This window comes from Oncorhynchus kisutch, linkage group LG24 (assembly GCF_002021735.2).
Source record: "Oncorhynchus kisutch isolate 150728-3 linkage group LG24, Okis_V2, whole genome shotgun sequence".
Lineage (NCBI taxonomy): Eukaryota > Metazoa > Chordata > Actinopteri > Salmoniformes > Salmonidae > Oncorhynchus > Oncorhynchus kisutch.
This window is the reverse complement of record NC_034197.2, coordinates 14,350,083-14,369,240: the sequence shown is the minus strand read 5'-3', so window position 1 is coordinate 14,369,240 and position 19,158 is coordinate 14,350,083. Positions and strand designations below refer to the sequence as shown.

General features: G+C 39.8%; 2 protein-coding genes across 2 annotated transcripts; one reads left to right on the top strand and one right to left on the bottom strand.

The window, feature by feature from the left end:
* The first annotated feature begins 10,983 nt into the window (after positions 1-10,983).
* Positions 10,984-17,891, top strand: LOC109869517 (transmembrane protein 198-like). The gene is made up of 5 exons (XM_020459710.2): positions 10,984-11,130; positions 12,238-12,712; positions 13,971-14,546; positions 14,699-14,838; positions 15,011-17,891. Exons 2-5 carry the CDS (start codon positions 12,523-12,525, stop codon positions 15,152-15,154), a joined length of 1,050 nt encoding a protein of 349 aa, XP_020315299.1. The 5' UTR covers positions 10,984-11,130; positions 12,238-12,522; the 3' UTR covers positions 15,155-17,891.
* LOC116357023 (matrix metalloproteinase-19-like) lies at positions 17,866-19,142 on the bottom strand. The gene is made up of 4 exons (XM_031804335.1): positions 18,842-19,142; positions 18,532-18,699; positions 18,250-18,377; positions 17,866-18,127 (listed from the first exon to the last, which is right to left on the bottom strand). The coding sequence occupies exons 1-4, from the start codon at positions 18,846-18,848 to the stop codon at positions 17,891-17,893; spliced, it is 540 nt and encodes a 179-aa protein (XP_031660195.1). The 5' UTR covers positions 18,849-19,142; the 3' UTR covers positions 17,866-17,890.
* Between the last annotated feature and the right edge of the window lie 16 nt (positions 19,143-19,158).

Here is a 19,158-nt window from a genome sequence, read left to right as displayed (position 1 = left end):
TAGCAGCCTTTCTGCACAATCAAATTTAGTATGCTTCACACTGGGTGGTGGTGGGGGGTGGGGGGGGGTTCAGCTGAATTTTAAGAGGTTTCTAGGGACATAGTTTTTTTTCGAAACATTTGCATCAGATGAGATTAGCTACACCGGTCACATTTATGAATTTTACTCTAAATTGCCTGCAGCGACTAAAATAGAAAGAATGGAATGAAAAGGGAGGCATTCTGACTGCAAGAGGTTTGAGTCTCAAACTTTTAGACTTTACTGTAGACTGTTTTTTCACATACCGCAATATAATGTGGGTAGTGCATCCTTTATCCAAACTGATATCAACATGTTATTTTGATGGATGGTGTCTATTCCCGAGGAATCATATTATTTTAATATTGATGGCGGGGTAGACACTCATACCCAGCCATGGCCATGCATAACCTGTGCACCACACCATTAAGACGGTATGTGTGTTGTAAGACTACTAATGCAGTTATACAAAGCCGCTCTGACAACAAGGCACTCTTCTGCACCATGCTTTTCACATGTAGCCTACTAAGCCTCATTATGATAGGGATGGAAGTAATTCATCCACCTCTTGCCCCTCAAGGGTGTCTGCCTCCTCACTATTAGGATTCAAACCAGCACAATCAAAGGCTCAGCAGAGACAGACAATAGCCATTCTGTATGGAGAGGTGAATCATATCTGTTTTGGTTTTCAGGATGTCTATTATGCAGCACTGAAGAGCCCACTCAAATGGTCTCTTTTTATTTTTTCATTTCATGGTTATTAATCCTCTTCCCTGTCTGAATATGAATTATGCATTGCCTGGAATATCATGTACTGAGGTAACACTGAGAAACAAGCCATCATTCAGGCGTCTATGTCTGTTTCTGCTCATGTCCGACAGTTAAACCTTATGTATTTTATCACCTTGTTTCTAACAGGGCATAGTTTTCAGTGTTGTCTACAGTTTCTTTGAATTAATCCCTGTATGGACCGTATGTACAGTATACTATAGGTTGCATTTTCCTGAGAAGCATACAATGATGAAAAAGAGCTAGAAGAAGGCTGAGAGGAAGAAAGGTGAGGAGGATGAGGAGAAGCAGACAGTATAGGATAATTGCAAAGTATTAGTTGATTTATTTATTTGAATATAGAGGTTTATATTTCAGACATTTATTGGACATTAACAACAAAGAGGAAAGAAACCCAAAGGCGTGTACTTCATATTTGGGCAATCAGACACACCAGACATAATAAAGTCTGTGAGAGTACCCATTGTAGTCTCAATAATAGAGCACCTATTGTAGTCTCAATAATAGAGCACCCATTGTAGTCTCAATAATAGAGCACCCATGTAATCTCAATAATAGAGCACCCATTGTAGTCTCAATAATAGAGCACCCATTGTAGTCTCAATAATAGAGCACCCATGTAATCTCAATAATAGAGCACCCATTGTAGTCTCAATAATAGAGCACCCATTGTAGTCTCAATAATAGAGCACCCATTGTAGTCTCCATCATTTTTATCAAGGCTACTGCAATGGCCATTTTGATGGCAATCAGAATGAATTTCTTCAGCAAAGAAAATATCAAAGTAATTAAAGAGTCTAAGCACATTGAATTAGTTTTAGATCTCTTTTCAGTATGCTCTGAGGCTTTAATAAACAGAGGTAAGGTGGGGGAGGTGGCAGATCATTTTGTTAGCTTTAATCTATGCTTCTAAGTCCAATTAAAATGGTTTTCAGGGTAGAACAAGATAAAAACATTTTAACACTAGCAGTCTACCGAACCGTTTTATAACATAATGTTTGAGTTCATCGGATGAAAGTTCAGAAGGCATATTCAGGATTGTTTACTGCCAGTTCCAGAACTATAACCAGTCAAGCAGCAGATTAAAAGCAGCCTTCCGAGGCACAAACGTCATTGGCTCAGAGAGAACTGAAGCGTATATGTGTTTCCTGCCGAAACAAACAGGGACTTGCCTAAGTCGATAGATATTGACTAAGTTGGCCATATAATTCCTTCCGTTCCGTATTGAATAACAGAATGGGTTTTCAGACAAGGCTGGCCAACAAACTGGTACAGATGACCTATTCAGTAAAGTAACAGTGCGTGTGGCTTGGGTGATCTGTCTACACTTTCTCCCTAAGCATGTGGCTCACAGGTTGCCCCTTTCTATCAATCACAGAGCAAATCACACACCAGTCCTGGAGGAAACTACATGTCATCCATCTTATTAATATTTCGGCCATGTGTTGGCATTGTCACCCAGATTTACTGAGCACCAGTCACATTCTGTCAGTGCCGGGGTGGTAGTTTGACCATATTAATCTGGACCACATGTTTCAGGCTGTGTTCAGCCACTTGGGAGATGAAAGGATTTCAAAAGCGTAACACAATTCAAGTAGTAAGCTACAGTGAACAGCAGGAAACATACTTTCATTCAATGCCAGTAGGAAGAACATTTCCCTGTGAACACGGCTATGATGTCCTTACAGTATTTAAATCTGTATCAATTTCTCTCCCACACATCTACATCTATTTGAAAAAGCACTGATGTTCACGAACAACAAAACCAAACATATAACCCGACATGAAAAGGTCAGGGTACAGTGTGATGGCCACACATTTAATCTGAAATGTTTGCTATAGGTTTATGACTTAGACTTGAAAGCATCAGATAGCTATTATGACATTTGCCCTTCTGCAAATGGATGGACATATGAAAAGATTCATGTTTTTATCCCATCTCCTCATGGTGACTGACAGTGTCTATAATTGTCCTAACTTGGGTTTACGTAGTATGAATGCTAACCCGGGAAAAACATAGTTATCCACCTAACATTCAGAAAGATCAGCTGATTGATTAACAAATCAATACATGTGTTATCCCCAGATGATACGTTTTTATATTGTTTTCGCTGCATCTGACAGATGTCTTGTCATTTTTTATCTTGATGTCTCATGCTCTCTGGGGCAAAAAGCAGCTGAACACACCCTCCCCTCAGTCACAAAGAAAGGAAGTAAAGCATATTCTAGACTGAGCAGAGAGGACATATGACACTTTATATATTTCAATATGGCTAAGACATCTGCTTAAAACAATTACTGTGCAGCAAAAGGCAATTTCACAAAGACTAGTATGTGTCCTGCATAGAAGGCAGTCATAGAGCAATAGAAGTCTGCGGGAAATAGGGTTTATACAGGAGACTTTCTTTCAGGCTCCACTCCCAGGATGATATTGCTGCTCACAGATGCGGTGTGATACATAGTTCAGCAGCACTTCACTGCAATGCAATATTCCTGAGGGGCTGCTGGTCTTTAAGACACTTGAAGTTGAATCCATAATGGATGGGCATTGCTCTTTTACCACGGAACATCGCAAGGGATCTTTTGGCGGGACACCTTGTTGATCCTTGTGGTGAATGACATTTCTATTCCATTTGTCTTTTGGACAATGGCTGAGTTTACACAGGCAGCTCAATTTTTTTCCCCCCCACTAATTGGTGTTTGCACATCAGATCGTTTTCAATTAGTGAATAAAATAATATTTGATTTAATATTTTGTAGTCATAAGCCATTCAAACTCTCTGTTAAGTATCCAGGAAAGATGAATATATTTGTATTCATGAGATCTCAAAGTGTTTACCCATACACGCAGAGCATTAATTTGCTAAGACTGGAATGTGGATAGAATCACAACATGTAAATCACCAGGCAGATGATCTTTCCCCCAGGTAAAGATGTCTGTAATCGTGTAGCAGCTATGGCTGGTCAGGTTTCTAATCAGGAAGGGCAAAAGAGTGCATGACTGATTTAGCTGTATTTAAAAATGACTTTGATATATCTACTAACACATTCCTTTGCCTGGAATCTCTTCTGTGCCGGTAATAAATCTAAGTAAAATGTATCCCTTTCTGTGCACATGCAGACAGTAGTCAGTATGGCCCTCTCAGGAAGCCACAACAATAGATTTGACCACATAATGCAGCCTTGTATTTAGGAACATTTGTCATAACAGATTTATAATTACACTTATATCACTGTGGTTGATCACTAACAAATAATTTTCATTGTTTACTGGGAGTTTTGGCTGAGACAAGACAATGGGACAATGTTCAAACCAGAGATTCAGTTACCTCAGATGTCTTAGAATGATATTCACAGACTGCATTTTCTTGTTTTCCCCGGGGATTTCAAGTTCTCCCTGGTTTTGTCAAAAAGAAGTGCAGATTTCAGGCATACAGTACAACTTCTAAGCTATTTTGTAAGCCTTGGGTGACAAGGCTTCAGAACGTCAGAGTAGTGTTCGATTCTCAGAGACAGAACATTCAGTCTGGAAATTGCTTCAAATCCACAGAACTGATGAACAAATTGAGTTTGTGAAAGAGGCATAAAATGCTAGATTATTTTAGGAAATGAATCATAGAAATAGATAGAACATCTACGCCAAAAGTATAATTGCAAGTGCAGACTTTGTAGACTTTGTGAAATTGCAATCCATCAAATTCATTTTAGACTTTGAAAGCGACTTTGAAAGGAAGAGAGAGGATGTCCTGAAATGGACACGGTAAATCTGAGGCCGCAGAGGCTGTGCAGATAAGAAATACACCAAAACACGTCCATTTTACTAGTAATTTATGTGGCCATTTTCTCGACACAAACCTTTGTTAGATCTTCCCCAGAGAAGGAAAAGAAAAACATCTATTCTCTATAACTAAGCCTTGCCTAGAGCCAGAAAGGCCCACATGTCTTAACAACAGCTCAATAATATACCATATTGTTCTTTTTCATACCAAGTCAAAGGCCGATAAAACAAATGGAGTTTACAGAGAACCCAAGAGTATTGTTAGGTTGGGTTGCTGCTGCATGACAAACAATAGACACCTCAAACTTCTCTAAACTGTTCAGCGATATCCTACATTTTTTGGTTGACATGCAGGAATCTTATGGTAGTAGTATGGTGTAGTCCTAGTATAGGGTATGTTATGGAAAACTATTTGATATACATGGGCCTATGAATGTAACTTTCTACCACCCACTACAATTCATTCTCATGAAAAACACAATGCTATGATTGAAAAGCACCTATTGTTTATTTTGGCATTATTGAAACTGCAGTTAAACATGTGCGTCTTGTATATTCTCCAAGTGATGCAACAAGTGGAACTCAATGTATTTTCTTGTGGATTTCCCAAGGGTAGAATGAACACATGTGGTTTCTCCAGTGCTCAATATTGGAATTAATGGGAATGAAATTACAAATTAAATAAATACCCAACAAGTTACAATATTCTCTTTGACATACAATATATTCACAAGAAAACGCACGCAAAAAAAGTCTTAATAACATACTCTATCATACGGATACACTCCATAAAAATGATCATCCCAGATCTTCCTCGTACCTCTAGGGATTCCACTCTCCACAGGTTCTGTCAACAACAACAAAAGGTGCAGATTCTGTCAACAACAACAAAAGGTGCAGATACTGTCAACAACAACAAAAGGTGCAGGTTCTGTCAACAACAACAAAAGGTGCAGATTCTGTCAACAACAACAAAAGGTGCAGATTCTGTCAACAACAACAAAAGGTGCAGGTTCTGTCAACAACAACAAAAGATGCAGGTTCTGTCAACAACAACAAAAGGTGCAGATTCTGCGCCTACAGTGTGTACAACTAATATGCTATATCTAGCTCACAAACATTGGCTAGATGAGACATCTGAAACATCCGACTGAATGTATTCTCTGTTGACTATGCCCATGCCACAACCATTTTAAATGAATGGAGTCAAATACCACAGTTCCTGGCTGGACCACTGAAGTGAAAAACACCTTTCATTTATGGAGGGTAAATTGTCAGTCATAATCAATACACTTTCAGAATTCCAATCAGCAGTGCCATAAAGAACCCCACGTAGAAAGCTCTTGAGAAATGATTAACCTTTTGGTTTGATATGTCTGTGAGCAACAGTGCCTGTAGGTGTATTTTCATACATATCTTTTTTACCATTTAGAAATGAAAACACTTTATGTATCTAGTGCCCCATTTGAAGGTATTGGACAAATTCACTTACATGTGTTTTAAAGAAGTCCAAAATATAGTATTTGGTCCCATATTCCTAGCACGCAATGACTACATCGAGCTTGGGACTCTACATGCTTGGATGCATTTGCACTTTGTTTTGGTTGTGTTTTGCACAATAGAAATGAATGGTAAATAATGTATTGTGTCATTTTGGGGTAACTTTTATAGTAAATAAGAATATAATATGTTTCTGAACAATTCTTGATGAATGTGGATGCTACCATGAATACAGATAATCATGAATGAATCGTGAATAATGATGAGTAAGAAGGTTAGAGGCATAAATAACATACCTCCCAAACATTGCATGTTTTGGGGGCATTTTTATTTATTTAACTAGGCAAGTCAGTTAAGAACAAATTCTTATTTTCAATGACGGCCTATGAACAGTGGGTTAACTGCCTGTTCAGGGTCAGAATGACAGATTTGTACCTTGTCAGCTCGGGGGTTTGAACTTGCAACCTTCCGTCCAACACTCTTAACACTAAGCTACCCTGCCAGCATGATCTTTGTGCATCTGTAACTTTCTCACTCATCATTATTGGGCAATTCCTTCATGATTATCGGTAATCATGGTAACATCCACATTAATTTAGAAGTGTTCAGAAACATTTTGCTGCATGTGATGTGATCATATTTGACATGGATAGAGGGCAGACATAGCAAGTAGGGACAAACATCAAAATCAGTGGTGTTAAGTAAAAAATACTTTAAAGTATTACTTAAGTAGTTTTTGGGGGTGTCTGTACTTTACTTTACTATTTCTAATTTTGCCACTTTTACTTCACTACATTCCTAAAGAAAATACATTTTCCCTGACACACAAAAGTACTCATTACATTTTGACAGGAAAATGGTCCAATTCACACACAATTCACACATCAACATCCCTGGTCATCCCTACTGCCTCTGATCTGGCGGACTCACTAAACACAAATTCTTCCTTTGCAAATTATGTCTGAGTGTTGGAGTGTGCCCCTAGCTATCCACCCATTAAAAAATAAAATCTAAATTGTGCAGTCTGGTTTGCTTAATATAAGGAATTTGAAATGGTTTATTCTTTACTTTTACTTTTGATACTTAAGTGTAGTTCTGTCCTTGAGCTGTTCTTGTCTATTGATGTTCTGTATTATGTCATGTTTCATGTTTTGTGTGGACTCCAGGAAGAGCAGCTGCTGCTTTTGCAACAGCTAATGGGGATCCTAATACAATACAACAACTACCTCGTCAGCACATAGATTGTGGCGTCAGCATAATCTCAAAACCATAGCTTTGTCATGACTCTCTCTCTTTGGTGAGGATCAAAGGTGCCAGATCAGCTCTGCAAATGGCTGACAGATAGCTAGACCCCCCCTCACAGAAGAGGAAAGGGGGTGAGTTGGGACAGTTTTATGACTCTTAACACCCGGTCATAAATAGTTTGCAACAGATGACTCTTTCTTTCACTGCAGTATTGGGAAATAAATCTCCTTTTGTTACAGAGAGACTATTGCCGCCAAAACCCTTTTCTCCAAGAGAATGAACTTTGGAACAATATTCGTGAGATAGGAATGTTAAGAATGGTCCGTGGGGATCCGTGGGGATCATCAAGAATAATCATGTCATATTGTTTATTATTTTGTGATGTCATTAAGGATGGTATAACAAAGTAACTGTAACTCTGAAAGTGTACGCATTCTATGTATCAAGTTTACATCTAAATGTGGTATAAAATATATGATTAAATATGAGAATACTTTTGTGAGGATAGCAATGTCATTTTAGCTTTCTATATTAGATAATTGTTTTTCATATAAACTTGTGCCCAGTCAGTAACCACACCCAAGTGAGCACAGACAACGTGATGGAACACACCCTTTTTTCCCGAGGATAAAAGGACTCGCTAACTAAATTTACATTAAACCAAGTAGACAGACGGTGACATTATGAATGGTTGAAACTACCAGACCAGATAGCATGGAGCGGTGGCTACATGGCTGAAATGGTGAGACCAGTACATTGCCGTGTTACTACTGGCGTGTAAAGTGGTCGGGAGCTGAACCCTGAATAATCAACCATTGAGACCATGCAGACAGATGGTGTGAGCCGGACGTTACGAATGGTTAAAGATCAGGAAGCGTGGAGCGGTGGCTACAAATTTAAATGGTTAGAAACTCTGAAACACTCAACACGAGTGAAAAAGATAAAGACTAGACCAGAACATTCACTGTCTGGAGCTGTGCATGTAAAAGTGGTCCTAGAATTGGACTAAAGACACGAGGGGGGAAGGAAGACTTCCCATCTCAGACAACCGTTGGTGCATCTGAAGTACTTGTTCAAACAAACACTTCACTACCAGAGAAGCTCTACAACTAAGAAGTACATTGTGACCTCTGGTGGACAACCAGAGCCTTACATCGAGCCACTCCCCATAGACGGATCGATTGGGGTCCACACCAAACATGAAATTTAACACAAAATGACATAATACAGAACATCAAGACAAGAAGAGCTCAAGGACAGAACTACATAAAAAAAATGTAAAGGCACACATAGCCTACACATCAATACATACACACAAACTATCTAGGTCAAATAGGGGAGAGGTGTTGTGCCGTGAGGTGTTGCTTTATCTGTTTTTGTTAAACCAGGTTTGCTGTTTATTTGAGCAATATGAGACGGAAGGAAGTTCCATGCAATAAGGGCTCTATATAATACTGTATAATACTGTATATGTATGTATAATTCTTGAATTTGTTCTGGATTTGGGGACTTTGAAAAGACCCCTGGTGGCATGTCTGGTGGGATAAGTGTGTGTGCCAGAGCTGTGTGTAAGTTGACTATGTAAACAATTTGGGATTTCCAACACATGAATGTATCTTATAAAAAGAAGAAGTGATGCAGTCTGTCTCTCAACTCTTAGCCAAGAGAGTCTGGCATGCATAGTATTTATATCAGACCTCTGATTACAATCAAGAGCAAAACGTGCCTCTCTGTTCTGGTGTGTATGTGTATTCTGTGTTATTATTATTCTGTGTTTGCATATATATTTGGTGTTGTTATTTAGTTAGTTGATAAATAAATGATTAAATCAATTTGTGTAGTACTGAATATTCATAAAGGCTGGGGTTCAGAATGAGACTGATGGGGTAATGATTATTAATAAGTGACTGTTATTGATGTATCATTTATTGATGTATCTTCGAGTTTCATTTGGGAGATGGTAACTTGTTAAACAACTTATTCCGTGGTGCCCCAAATTCCTAATGAGTTAATTGTCATATGATTCATTTAATCATATGTAACAATTAAACATAGTTAGTTGATAAAATAAATAACAGTCATCAGATTAATGATAGTCACGTCACGACAGCTTTCTATATACCCCAAAAGCCTCATATAACTCCATGATGGGGTTTCACTACATGTGATTTATGATCAGTAGTGAAATACAGGTGGTGCAACAAGGACAGTCAGTGATTCCCACTTTGCCAGCAGGTTAAGGTTATTCAGTCAGATTAATCTCCACAGTGTCGGTATCAACCCTCTGAGGAGACTTCCCTTGGTTGTCTTTTAAACCCAATATCCTTATGCTGTGCATTCCTTTTGGGGGAAATAGATTAGTCTTATACATTTCATGATAGCCTTCACAGTTCTCTATAAGGAGCATCAAGAGGCCGTCTTTTAAAGATGTGTCTAGAATCATAACTTTTCTAACTATCAATTGGGAAAGGTTGGCTCTAGTATATGCTTATTCTGTTACAAACCTAGAACGTACATCTCCCTTTGTCAGATGTTTTATGTTATTTATTCAATCTCGCCAGCTCTGTTTATTCAATCCGGTCAACCAAGAATAATGGTTCAGTGAACAGTGCATCAAAAATATTGCATAAATTAGTCTCTGAAATAAAAACGGCAACATGATTCATCATGCAACATTTTGGGGACATTTTATAAAAATACATACATATATTTTTTGACTTCTATCCTATCTTGTTTGAGATGTGGGACAATTGTCCCCATTGATTTATTTCAAACACAGCAACACACATACTCAGTACATGACTGATGGACATTTAGTATAGCATCTTTCTTTGCCGCCCAAGGCTGCATGACAGCTCTATTATACTGCTGATTTCAACATCATTGCAGCTCAGTGCTCTGGCAGTATGAGTAAACCCATTGTCATTTTTAATCTGCTCTTTTTCACATGATATTTGGCTTAATAGTGTTCGTGCCCATGCAGTGTTACTGAGACATTTTGACTGATCTTTTGCTGGATATATGTGTTAATGGCAAATTGGGTATAGACTGAGGCATGCTTTCTCAGCCTTCTCCAATCTCAATCCAGTGGCTACTGCAAACTGTGTGTCTGTAAATATACCTCTGTACATTCTGTGAGCGTCATAACTAATCTGTCAGTCGTATAAATAAAATGTGTATGTGCACAATCTTAAAAAATAAACATCAGTGGTTGATAACGTCATCATGAAGCACCATTTCATTTATCAAGCTTGTGAGGGAATTTTTCTGTTCTGACAAACCATTTATTTAACATTTGCATATACACTGAGATACAAGACTACATGAGTGCATTTCATTATTCTGTAGTATGGGTGAGCTGTTTACTCATAGCATCCAGAATATCACCTCTTTCCCGGAACACTCACTTTTTCCAGAACTTAAACTTCCATATTCCATCCCTGACATGTTCCATCATGCCTGACTCATGATGGAACCTGTCTGGCAATGGATTTAACCAATCTTTCCTCTGTTGTAAATTGAAAATCTGTATGACTGGAGAGACATCATGTGGACAACAACAATATTGCCTCACCTCTGATCTATAGAACAAGCTTGGCACAGATGGTCACTCTCTTGCACTGATGTCTGACGCTGTCAGAGGTCCAGTGGCCACATTTGAGAGGGACGCACCGCACGAGTAGGTTGTCCTCAACGCAGCATAGACAGAACAAACTAATGTAACTCCTCCAAGGGTCAAATGAGTAGCAGTCCTATTTCTTCTCATCGCAGTTTGTAATTCTGGATATGCCGCATGTCAGGTAAGATGACTTATTTTCAGACTCTTAAAATGATTCATGAGAACAGTATTTGTAAACTCATGACCTCAAATACTCTCTGGTCTGCATATGTCTGCTAATGTCAGATCCAAATATGTGATTCAATCTATTAATGATCAAACAAGTGGAATTTGGTTTACCACTCATGTCATGCCTGTTGAATATGACTACTTTGTCGATAACTGATAATGAGGTGCTTATGTGTCTGACTGTATATATATATATATATATATATATATATATATATATTTTCACAGGAAGTCTCTTTTTGGCAGATGGCTCAGTATTCAGTTTTAATTCATTATCAAAAATGAAGCGTTTATCATCCTGACATGAAGTTATATTATAATAGCAAAGGTCCCTTGATTGGTGCCATAGAAAGTGATAGTGTTTTCTTTGTGACTTACAAACAGGTAGCAGGTAGCCGGACATGAGGCTAGCTAGACTCTGCTAATAGGCCTCTAATTCAATTATCTGGGGATCTGCCTGGAAAGCTTATAAGGTCATTCAACGTAGAGCATACTCTGTTGCTAGTCAGACTAAGGCAACACAATTTCTCCTTGGGTGAAGAGTTAAGTATGTGGTCACCAAGGTGGATGTGGTTTGAATGCTGAGGATATAGCTTTTTTCAACTTTTTCCAGATTATTCTAAATTGTGTTACATAGTTTCCCCCACAATTCCTTTTTAAGGTTTTGGAACGATATGTCCTACTGTTGGGGTGTTTGTTTGCTTAGCATTGTTTTGTGATTGGAGCGCTTATAACATATGTTCAAAACAAAGAGGCTCAATGACTCAGTCGGCATCAATCCACCCCTCATTTCCTCAGCTGCATCCTGCATTTTAACAAAGGGTCAAGAAAAAGATGCATGACCCAGAGAGGATCTCAGTTTCCTTTTCTGGTTCCTGGGGAGAGGATTGTGTAGTACAGAGATTACCGTCTCTATGCAGATTATTTAGACAACACCTTAGATGTATATGTGGAGACTAGGTACATAGAGTAATGTCCAGTTTGATCATTTATAATCTGCCTATTAAAGGGGTAATAATTCTCTCTGGATGTATTTGACTCTCCTCTCCTCTTGTTGCAGGTGCAGAACAGGAAAGGGTCTGATTCACACACTTCTCATAGGAACTCCCTGTTTCCTCAGCTCTTACATTCGACCAAAATGAAGCATTCGTCAAATTCTTTAATTCAATGAATGAAGTAAAGTCCTGTCCCAATGGAATACTGACAATATCCTGGCTTGGTGTTAACTGTTGAAATATGCTCTCATGTGAGATTAAGACAGGAAAACAACACAGTTACACAGATGGCCTAAATTGCTAAACAAAAGCACAGTCTTTATCCTAACCTGTTAAACGACTGCTCCAAGATGGCAAACCCCAGCTCACTCTTGGTCACTGATGGGGCAGTGCAGAGGCAGGCTGAAGAGGATCAATATATCCTCTATGGCGTGGCTGAAGAGGATGCGTGTGAGTTGGGGTTCACTAGGAAGTATGACCTCATCCCATCCATCGTCTGCTCAGTATGCTTTCTGTTCGGCCTCATCTACTGCTTTTTTGGTAAGTCCCTGGCCTGTAATAGAAGACAGTTGGAACTTGCACATGTGTACTCTCAAGACATATGCATTAAAGATATGATAGGCATATCTGCAATTTAACTACAGCATTAACACAAAACAATCCAATGCTCCACTGTAGATGCATCATTATTTAATTCCCAGTCCAAATCAAATCCAATTTATTTATAAAGCCCTTCTTACATCAGCTGTTATCTCAAAGTGCTTTACAGAAACCCAGCCTAAAATCCCAAACAGCAAGCAATGCAGGTGTAGGAGCATGGTGGCTAGGAAAAACTCCCTAGAAAGGCCAGAACCTTTCAGTTGACATTTAACCCCATCAGACTAAGTGAAACTATTTCATCAGCTCACTTTGAGTCTATTGATGATATACCCTACCTATACTGTAACCTTACAGTAAACACAGCAGGGCCAGGTGTCTGGGCTGGGCCAGCCCGGGGTATAAAGTGGATAACTTCCAGGGTAGGCTAGGAGAAATAGGCAGATGGGCCACCTGGTTCTGCTGCATTCCGCTGCGAGAGAGTTGGAGAACTGCCACCTGGGATAATTCAGGTAGCCTCCTAGCCTGGTCCAAATCCATTAAACCCAACAGATGCACTCGCTGTGAATGTTGTCTGATAATAGACACGTTTAGATTGTCTTAAGCAGACTATGCCTCATGTGAAGTTAACTATATCTCTCAAATAGTCTGCAAACTATAGTTTACCAAAGACAAAATCTAGTCTACAAATGACTTTTTAGGTATAAATCCCAACTCAGTCAAACCTAGTACACTTAAAGGACAATTCCGCCACTTTTTAACCTCATATTCTTCATCTCCAGCACCATACCTGTGTGTACATATGTGAAATGCCTCGTTTCTATGATCTGTGGTTAAAAAGACAAAAAGGTCCTAAAAAAATGCTTCTTTGTGACATTAAACGTTTTAAAAAAGTGTGATTTTCAAAACCTGCAACAAGTTTCTAGCCAGAGGGAGGGTATGTTCTTGCTCCACATCACCACAAATCTCAGAGTTTGAAAATCACTGTTTTCTAAATGTTTTAGCTTTTGATGATGTCATAGTGTAGCACTTTTTTACATAAAAAAAAAAATCCTTTGTTTTCACATATGTAGACAATGGTATTGTGCTGGAGATAATGAAAATTAGGTTAAAAAGTGGTGGAGTTGCCCTTTAAGTACACTTTGCTTCCTTCTCCATCTTTTCTTACTTAACATCCCTCCACTTGTCTCTCTTTCTTTAGGATACCGCTGCTTTAAGATGGTCATGTTTCTGTCCGGCTTCATGTTTGGGTCTGCACTAGTCTGCATGTTGTACCATAAGGAGCCTGTGCTGGACACCCAATTGACTACAGAGACCAAAGCAGGCATCCTCCTGGGAGTGGCTGTGCTCTGTGGCCTGGTGACTATGCTGGTACAGACTGTGGGGTTCATTATTACTGGCCTACATCTGGGGAGTCTGCTCACCCTTGCCAATCTGCTGGTTGTCGGACAGTTTTACAGCCTTACCCCCCTATGGGCGCCTCTCGGTGCCCTCCTGGCCACAAGCACCTTTTGTGCCATTCTCACACTGCAGTGGCAGAAACTATTCACTGTGCTCTCCACGGCTGCAGTCGGTGCCGCTGTGGTGATGGCGTGTGTGGACTTCTTCGTAGAGACGTCGCTGCTGGCTGGCCATGCGTACGACATCCTGTCTCAGGTTCCCCCTCGTTCCCTCTGCTGGTACAGCTGGGTTATAACAGGTGTATGTCCTCTATTCAGTCTGATGGGGGTGCTGGTGCAATGGATGCTCACTGCCAAAGGAGTGTCCCACACAGGAGGTGAGTGGCAGTTTCCTAAAAAATATGGAATGCTTTCTTCCTCGGTCATCACTACTTCATTTGATACTTAGGTTACACTGAACATGAAAACTTAATACAACATAATTCGCTCTTTTTCTGTCCTATGCTAATTTACATTGAACATCCCCAAGTACCTGTCAGTGGCCGACAAAGACAGGTCCAACTGATGCGAATCAGACGAAGAGATGCCCAGAGACGACCCCAGCAGGGCACTTACCGCCATCGCAAGCCTCCAATCCTAAAGCGCTATGCTTGGGACGTCCTGGCCCCAGTGAGTTTCTTCACTCCTAATGGGCATGAATGAGCTCGATTAAAACACTTATTTCAAAATGTTTATGCACTTAGCTAATATACATCATCGTGTGTCACCAGTGTCAATTATTTTCTATCATCCTAGACCTAGGGAAGCAATGTCATTCTTTCCTTACCACTTTGCCTTCCAGAGTTACATCCAAAGCATTCGTGACCGCCAGATGGGTACAGGCTCCTCTACCAACAGCAACAGCACAGTCAACCACTCCATGATTGACTTTGAGACAGGCTCCATGGTGCCCCTGACTGCCTCCTCCCTAGTCTACAGGGTCTGAGGGATGACCACCAAATACTAGGCATCCCCTCCCAGTTCCACTTAGGTGCCCTATACCTCTCTCCAGCAGACCATTCATAGACTGTTTGAGACGACAGAATGATTCTTGAGACAAAATTCAAAATACTAAATCAATCTGTTGTTTTGTTTATTATTGACAGTCTTAAGGTATCAGACAGTCAATTGACAGTAAATCAAATTGCTTTATTTTAGTCAGTTTGTTAATATACATTTTTGTGAAGACATCCATTGTTAGTTTTATGCAGTGTACAAGGGGGGAATTATACATTTAGTGATTTACACACTTTACACACACATAAAACATTTTTCTAACTCGTGTTATCAAAATAAATAAAATCCTTAAATGTTACTATGTTTCACCTTAGCGGGTTAGGTGATACATTGGCTAGGCTATACGGTATGAAACTCCTGCCTACTTCCTGGATTGTGTCACTGTTTTTGAATGGCCTTAAAGATTATATCATAACATTTATGAAGACGGTAAATTAAAATAAATGTCAAATTATACTCGTATTCGTGGATGAATTTACTTCGAGGTAAATTAAGCCATGAATATAATTGTACATACAGTTGAAGTCGGAAGTTTACATACACTTAGGTTGGAGACATTAAAACAAGTTTTTCAACCACCCCACAAATTAATTGTTAACAAACTATAGTTTTGAGAAGTCGGTTAGGACATCTACTTTGTGCATGACACAAGTAATTTTTCCAACAGTTGTTTACAGACAAGATTATTTTACTTATAATTCAATGATCACAATTCCATTGGGTCAGAAGTTTACATACAATAAGTTGACTGTGCCTTTAAACAGCTTGGAAAATTCCAGAAAATTATGTCATGGTCTTAGAAGGTTCTGATAGGCTAATTAACATAATTTGAGTCAATTGGAGGCGTACTTGATGTATTTCAAGGCGTACCTTCAAACTCAGTACCTCTTTGCTTGACATCATGGGAAAATCAAAAGAAATCAGCCAAGAACTCAGAATTTATTTTGTAGACCTCCACAAGTCTGGGTCATACTTGGGAGCAATTTCCAAACGCCTGAAGGTACCACGTTCATCTGTACAAACAATAGTACACAAGTATAAACACCATGGGACCACGCAGCAGTCATACCGCTCAGGAAGGAGACGCGTTCTGTCTCCTAGAGATGAACGTACTTTGGTGAGAAAAGTGCAACTCAATCCCAGAACAACAGCAAAGGACCTTGTGAAAGATGCTGGAGAAGACGGATATCTATATCCACATTAAAACAAGTCCTATATCGACATAACCTGAAAGGCCGCTCAGCAAGGAAGAAGCCACTGCTCCAAAACCACCATAAAAAAGCCAGACTACGGTTTGCAACTGCACATGGGTACAAAGATTATACTTTTTGGAGAAATGTCCTCTGGTCTGATGAAACAAAAATAGAACTGTTTGGCCATAATGGCCATCGTTATGTTTGGAGGAAAAAGGGGAAGGCTTGCAAGCCGAAGAAAATCATCCCAACCGTGAAGCACGGGGGTGGCAGCATCATATTGTGGGGGTGCATTGCTGCAGGTGGGATTGGTGCACTTCACAAAATAGATGGCATCATGAGAAGGGAAAGTGATGTGGATATATAGAAGCAACATCTCAAGACATCAGTCAGGAAGTTAAAGCTTGGTTACAAATGGGTCTTCCAAAAGGACAATGACCCCAAGCATACTTCCAAAGTTGTGGAACAACAAAGAACAACAAAGTCAAGGTATTGGAGTGGCCATCACAAAGCCCTGACCTCATCCTATAGAAAATGTGTTGGCAGAACTGACAAAGGGTGTGTGAGCAAGGAGGTCTACAAACCTGACTTGATTACACCAGCTCTGTCAGGAGGAATGGGCCAAAATTCAAACTTCTGACCCACTGGGAATGTGATGAAAGAAATAAAAGCTGAAATAAATCAATCATTCTCTCTACTATTATTCTGACATTTCACATTCTTAAAATAAAAGTGGTGATCCTAACTGACCTAAGACAGGGAATTTTTACTAGGATTAAATGTCAGGAATTGTGAAAAACTGAGTTTAAATCTATTTGGCTAGGTGTATGTAAACTTCCGACTTCAATTGTATCTTAAACAACGGCATTTTCATGAATTTGACGATGTAATCTTGAAGGCCATTCAAATGCGGTGGGACATGATCCAGGAAGTAGGCGGTTCTTTCATACCGTATAGTGTTGGAGTGAAAATTTGGTTCTGGAAGCTGACGTCTTACATTAGAAATGGAGAGGAAAGGGCCAGGGCAAACTGCAGTGCATTGTCCGGTCTCAACAGCTTCTTCCCCCATGCTGTGGCCCTCATCAACCGGCCATCGGACTCATAGGGATTAAGTGACTTTGCATTGGACAGATTACTACACCTTGTCGCCAATGACCTCAAATACTAATCTGCACTATGTACAACACTGTATACATTTGCCACGGCAGCATCCCTCGCTCTGCTTATAGATATATCCCCTCTGTAAATGATACATCTCCACTGTAATCAGCCTATGCACCAGAGTTTTCCGTTTACTGTTCCGATATTGTATATTCTGTATGATGTCTATGTGGACTAGTGTCTGTATTCTGTTTGTATATTGTCTATCACTGGCAGCACCTTCTCACTAAGGCAAATGATTATAGGTGTGTGTAAATGTACTTGGTGAATAACGGTGAGTTTGAAATAAAACACCACTGACCTCTAAAGGCCTATTTATCACATTGCATCCATTTTTCACTCGTTCTGAGAGGGTAGCCCTTATCCACAACTTGGTTGTTGTTGATGCGCCAGTACTGGTTCCCTTTGAAAATGTATATATGGCCGTTTGTCCATGTGAAGGCTGCATCCAGGTTGTAGGGTACCCCAGAGAAGAGATGTGATATCGGTTTGGGATACGTCCTGGAGTCCGTTGCCCCAGCTTCATCCCACTGCCAATACTGAGAACCCTTTGGGATAGAATGAAGTGTAACTATTATTTGGTCGTCCCACTCATTCTGAAACGGTCTAGACTCGAGCGTATGTTACATGTTCACACATTAGCCTAAACCATTGTTTGTTTGTTCCTTACCTTGAAGAAGATCACTTTGTTGTTCCGGTTGAAGTACAAGGCTGAATCGACATTAGAAGGAATGCTGGCCAAGTGTTTCGGAAAGCCAACGTCAAGTTTGAATCTGGTATACCTCCACACTTTGTCTCCTGAATCAATAATATGACAGTGACACATGAAAACTGGTCCATGATCTGTGTGTGATGTCTTGCCGACTCCTATGGTAGGTTTGGTAAATAATGACAACGAAGTTGGCAAGACAGCACAAACTGATATGGGAGTGATGCAGGGTGAAAGGTTTACCTTTCAGGAAGTAGGACTTGTTGGTCCTCTGAGAGTACACAGCTGCGTTGAGGCTCCCTGGCAGATCCTTCCACAGCACAGAGATCAGGATGGGTGTGTTGTAGCCAGTAGTGTCAGACACTGTCCAAACATACTGACCGCTGAAGACATATGTCTTGCGAAAAGGACCTGGGTGGTCGATATATATTAGACAAACACTTGTAGATACTGTATATCTGAATGAAAGCGCTTTGATAATTTGCAGTTTCATATAGAGTTTACATCGTTTTTTGTACGGCTAAAATTTGGACTAAATCTTTACAATACCTACCTAACATAATTGCATCTATGACACTCTTGCAAAGATGTGGTGAACCTGCCTCTTGGGACGAATCATTTGGCTTTCTGGATAGTGTTGGACGATTGCCTGGCTTCCCTAAAGGAGAACAGAAAAGACAACTGTTTCAAACACATAACATTTTTGTCGTTTAGCAGACACTCTTATCTAGAGCAACTTACATTAGTGAGTGCAAACATTTTTGTACTGGTCCCCAATGGGAATCAAACCCCCAACCCTGGCATTGCAAGCACTACTCTCTACGGGACATACCTTTTTGAATCTGTCTTTATCCTCTACATACAACATTC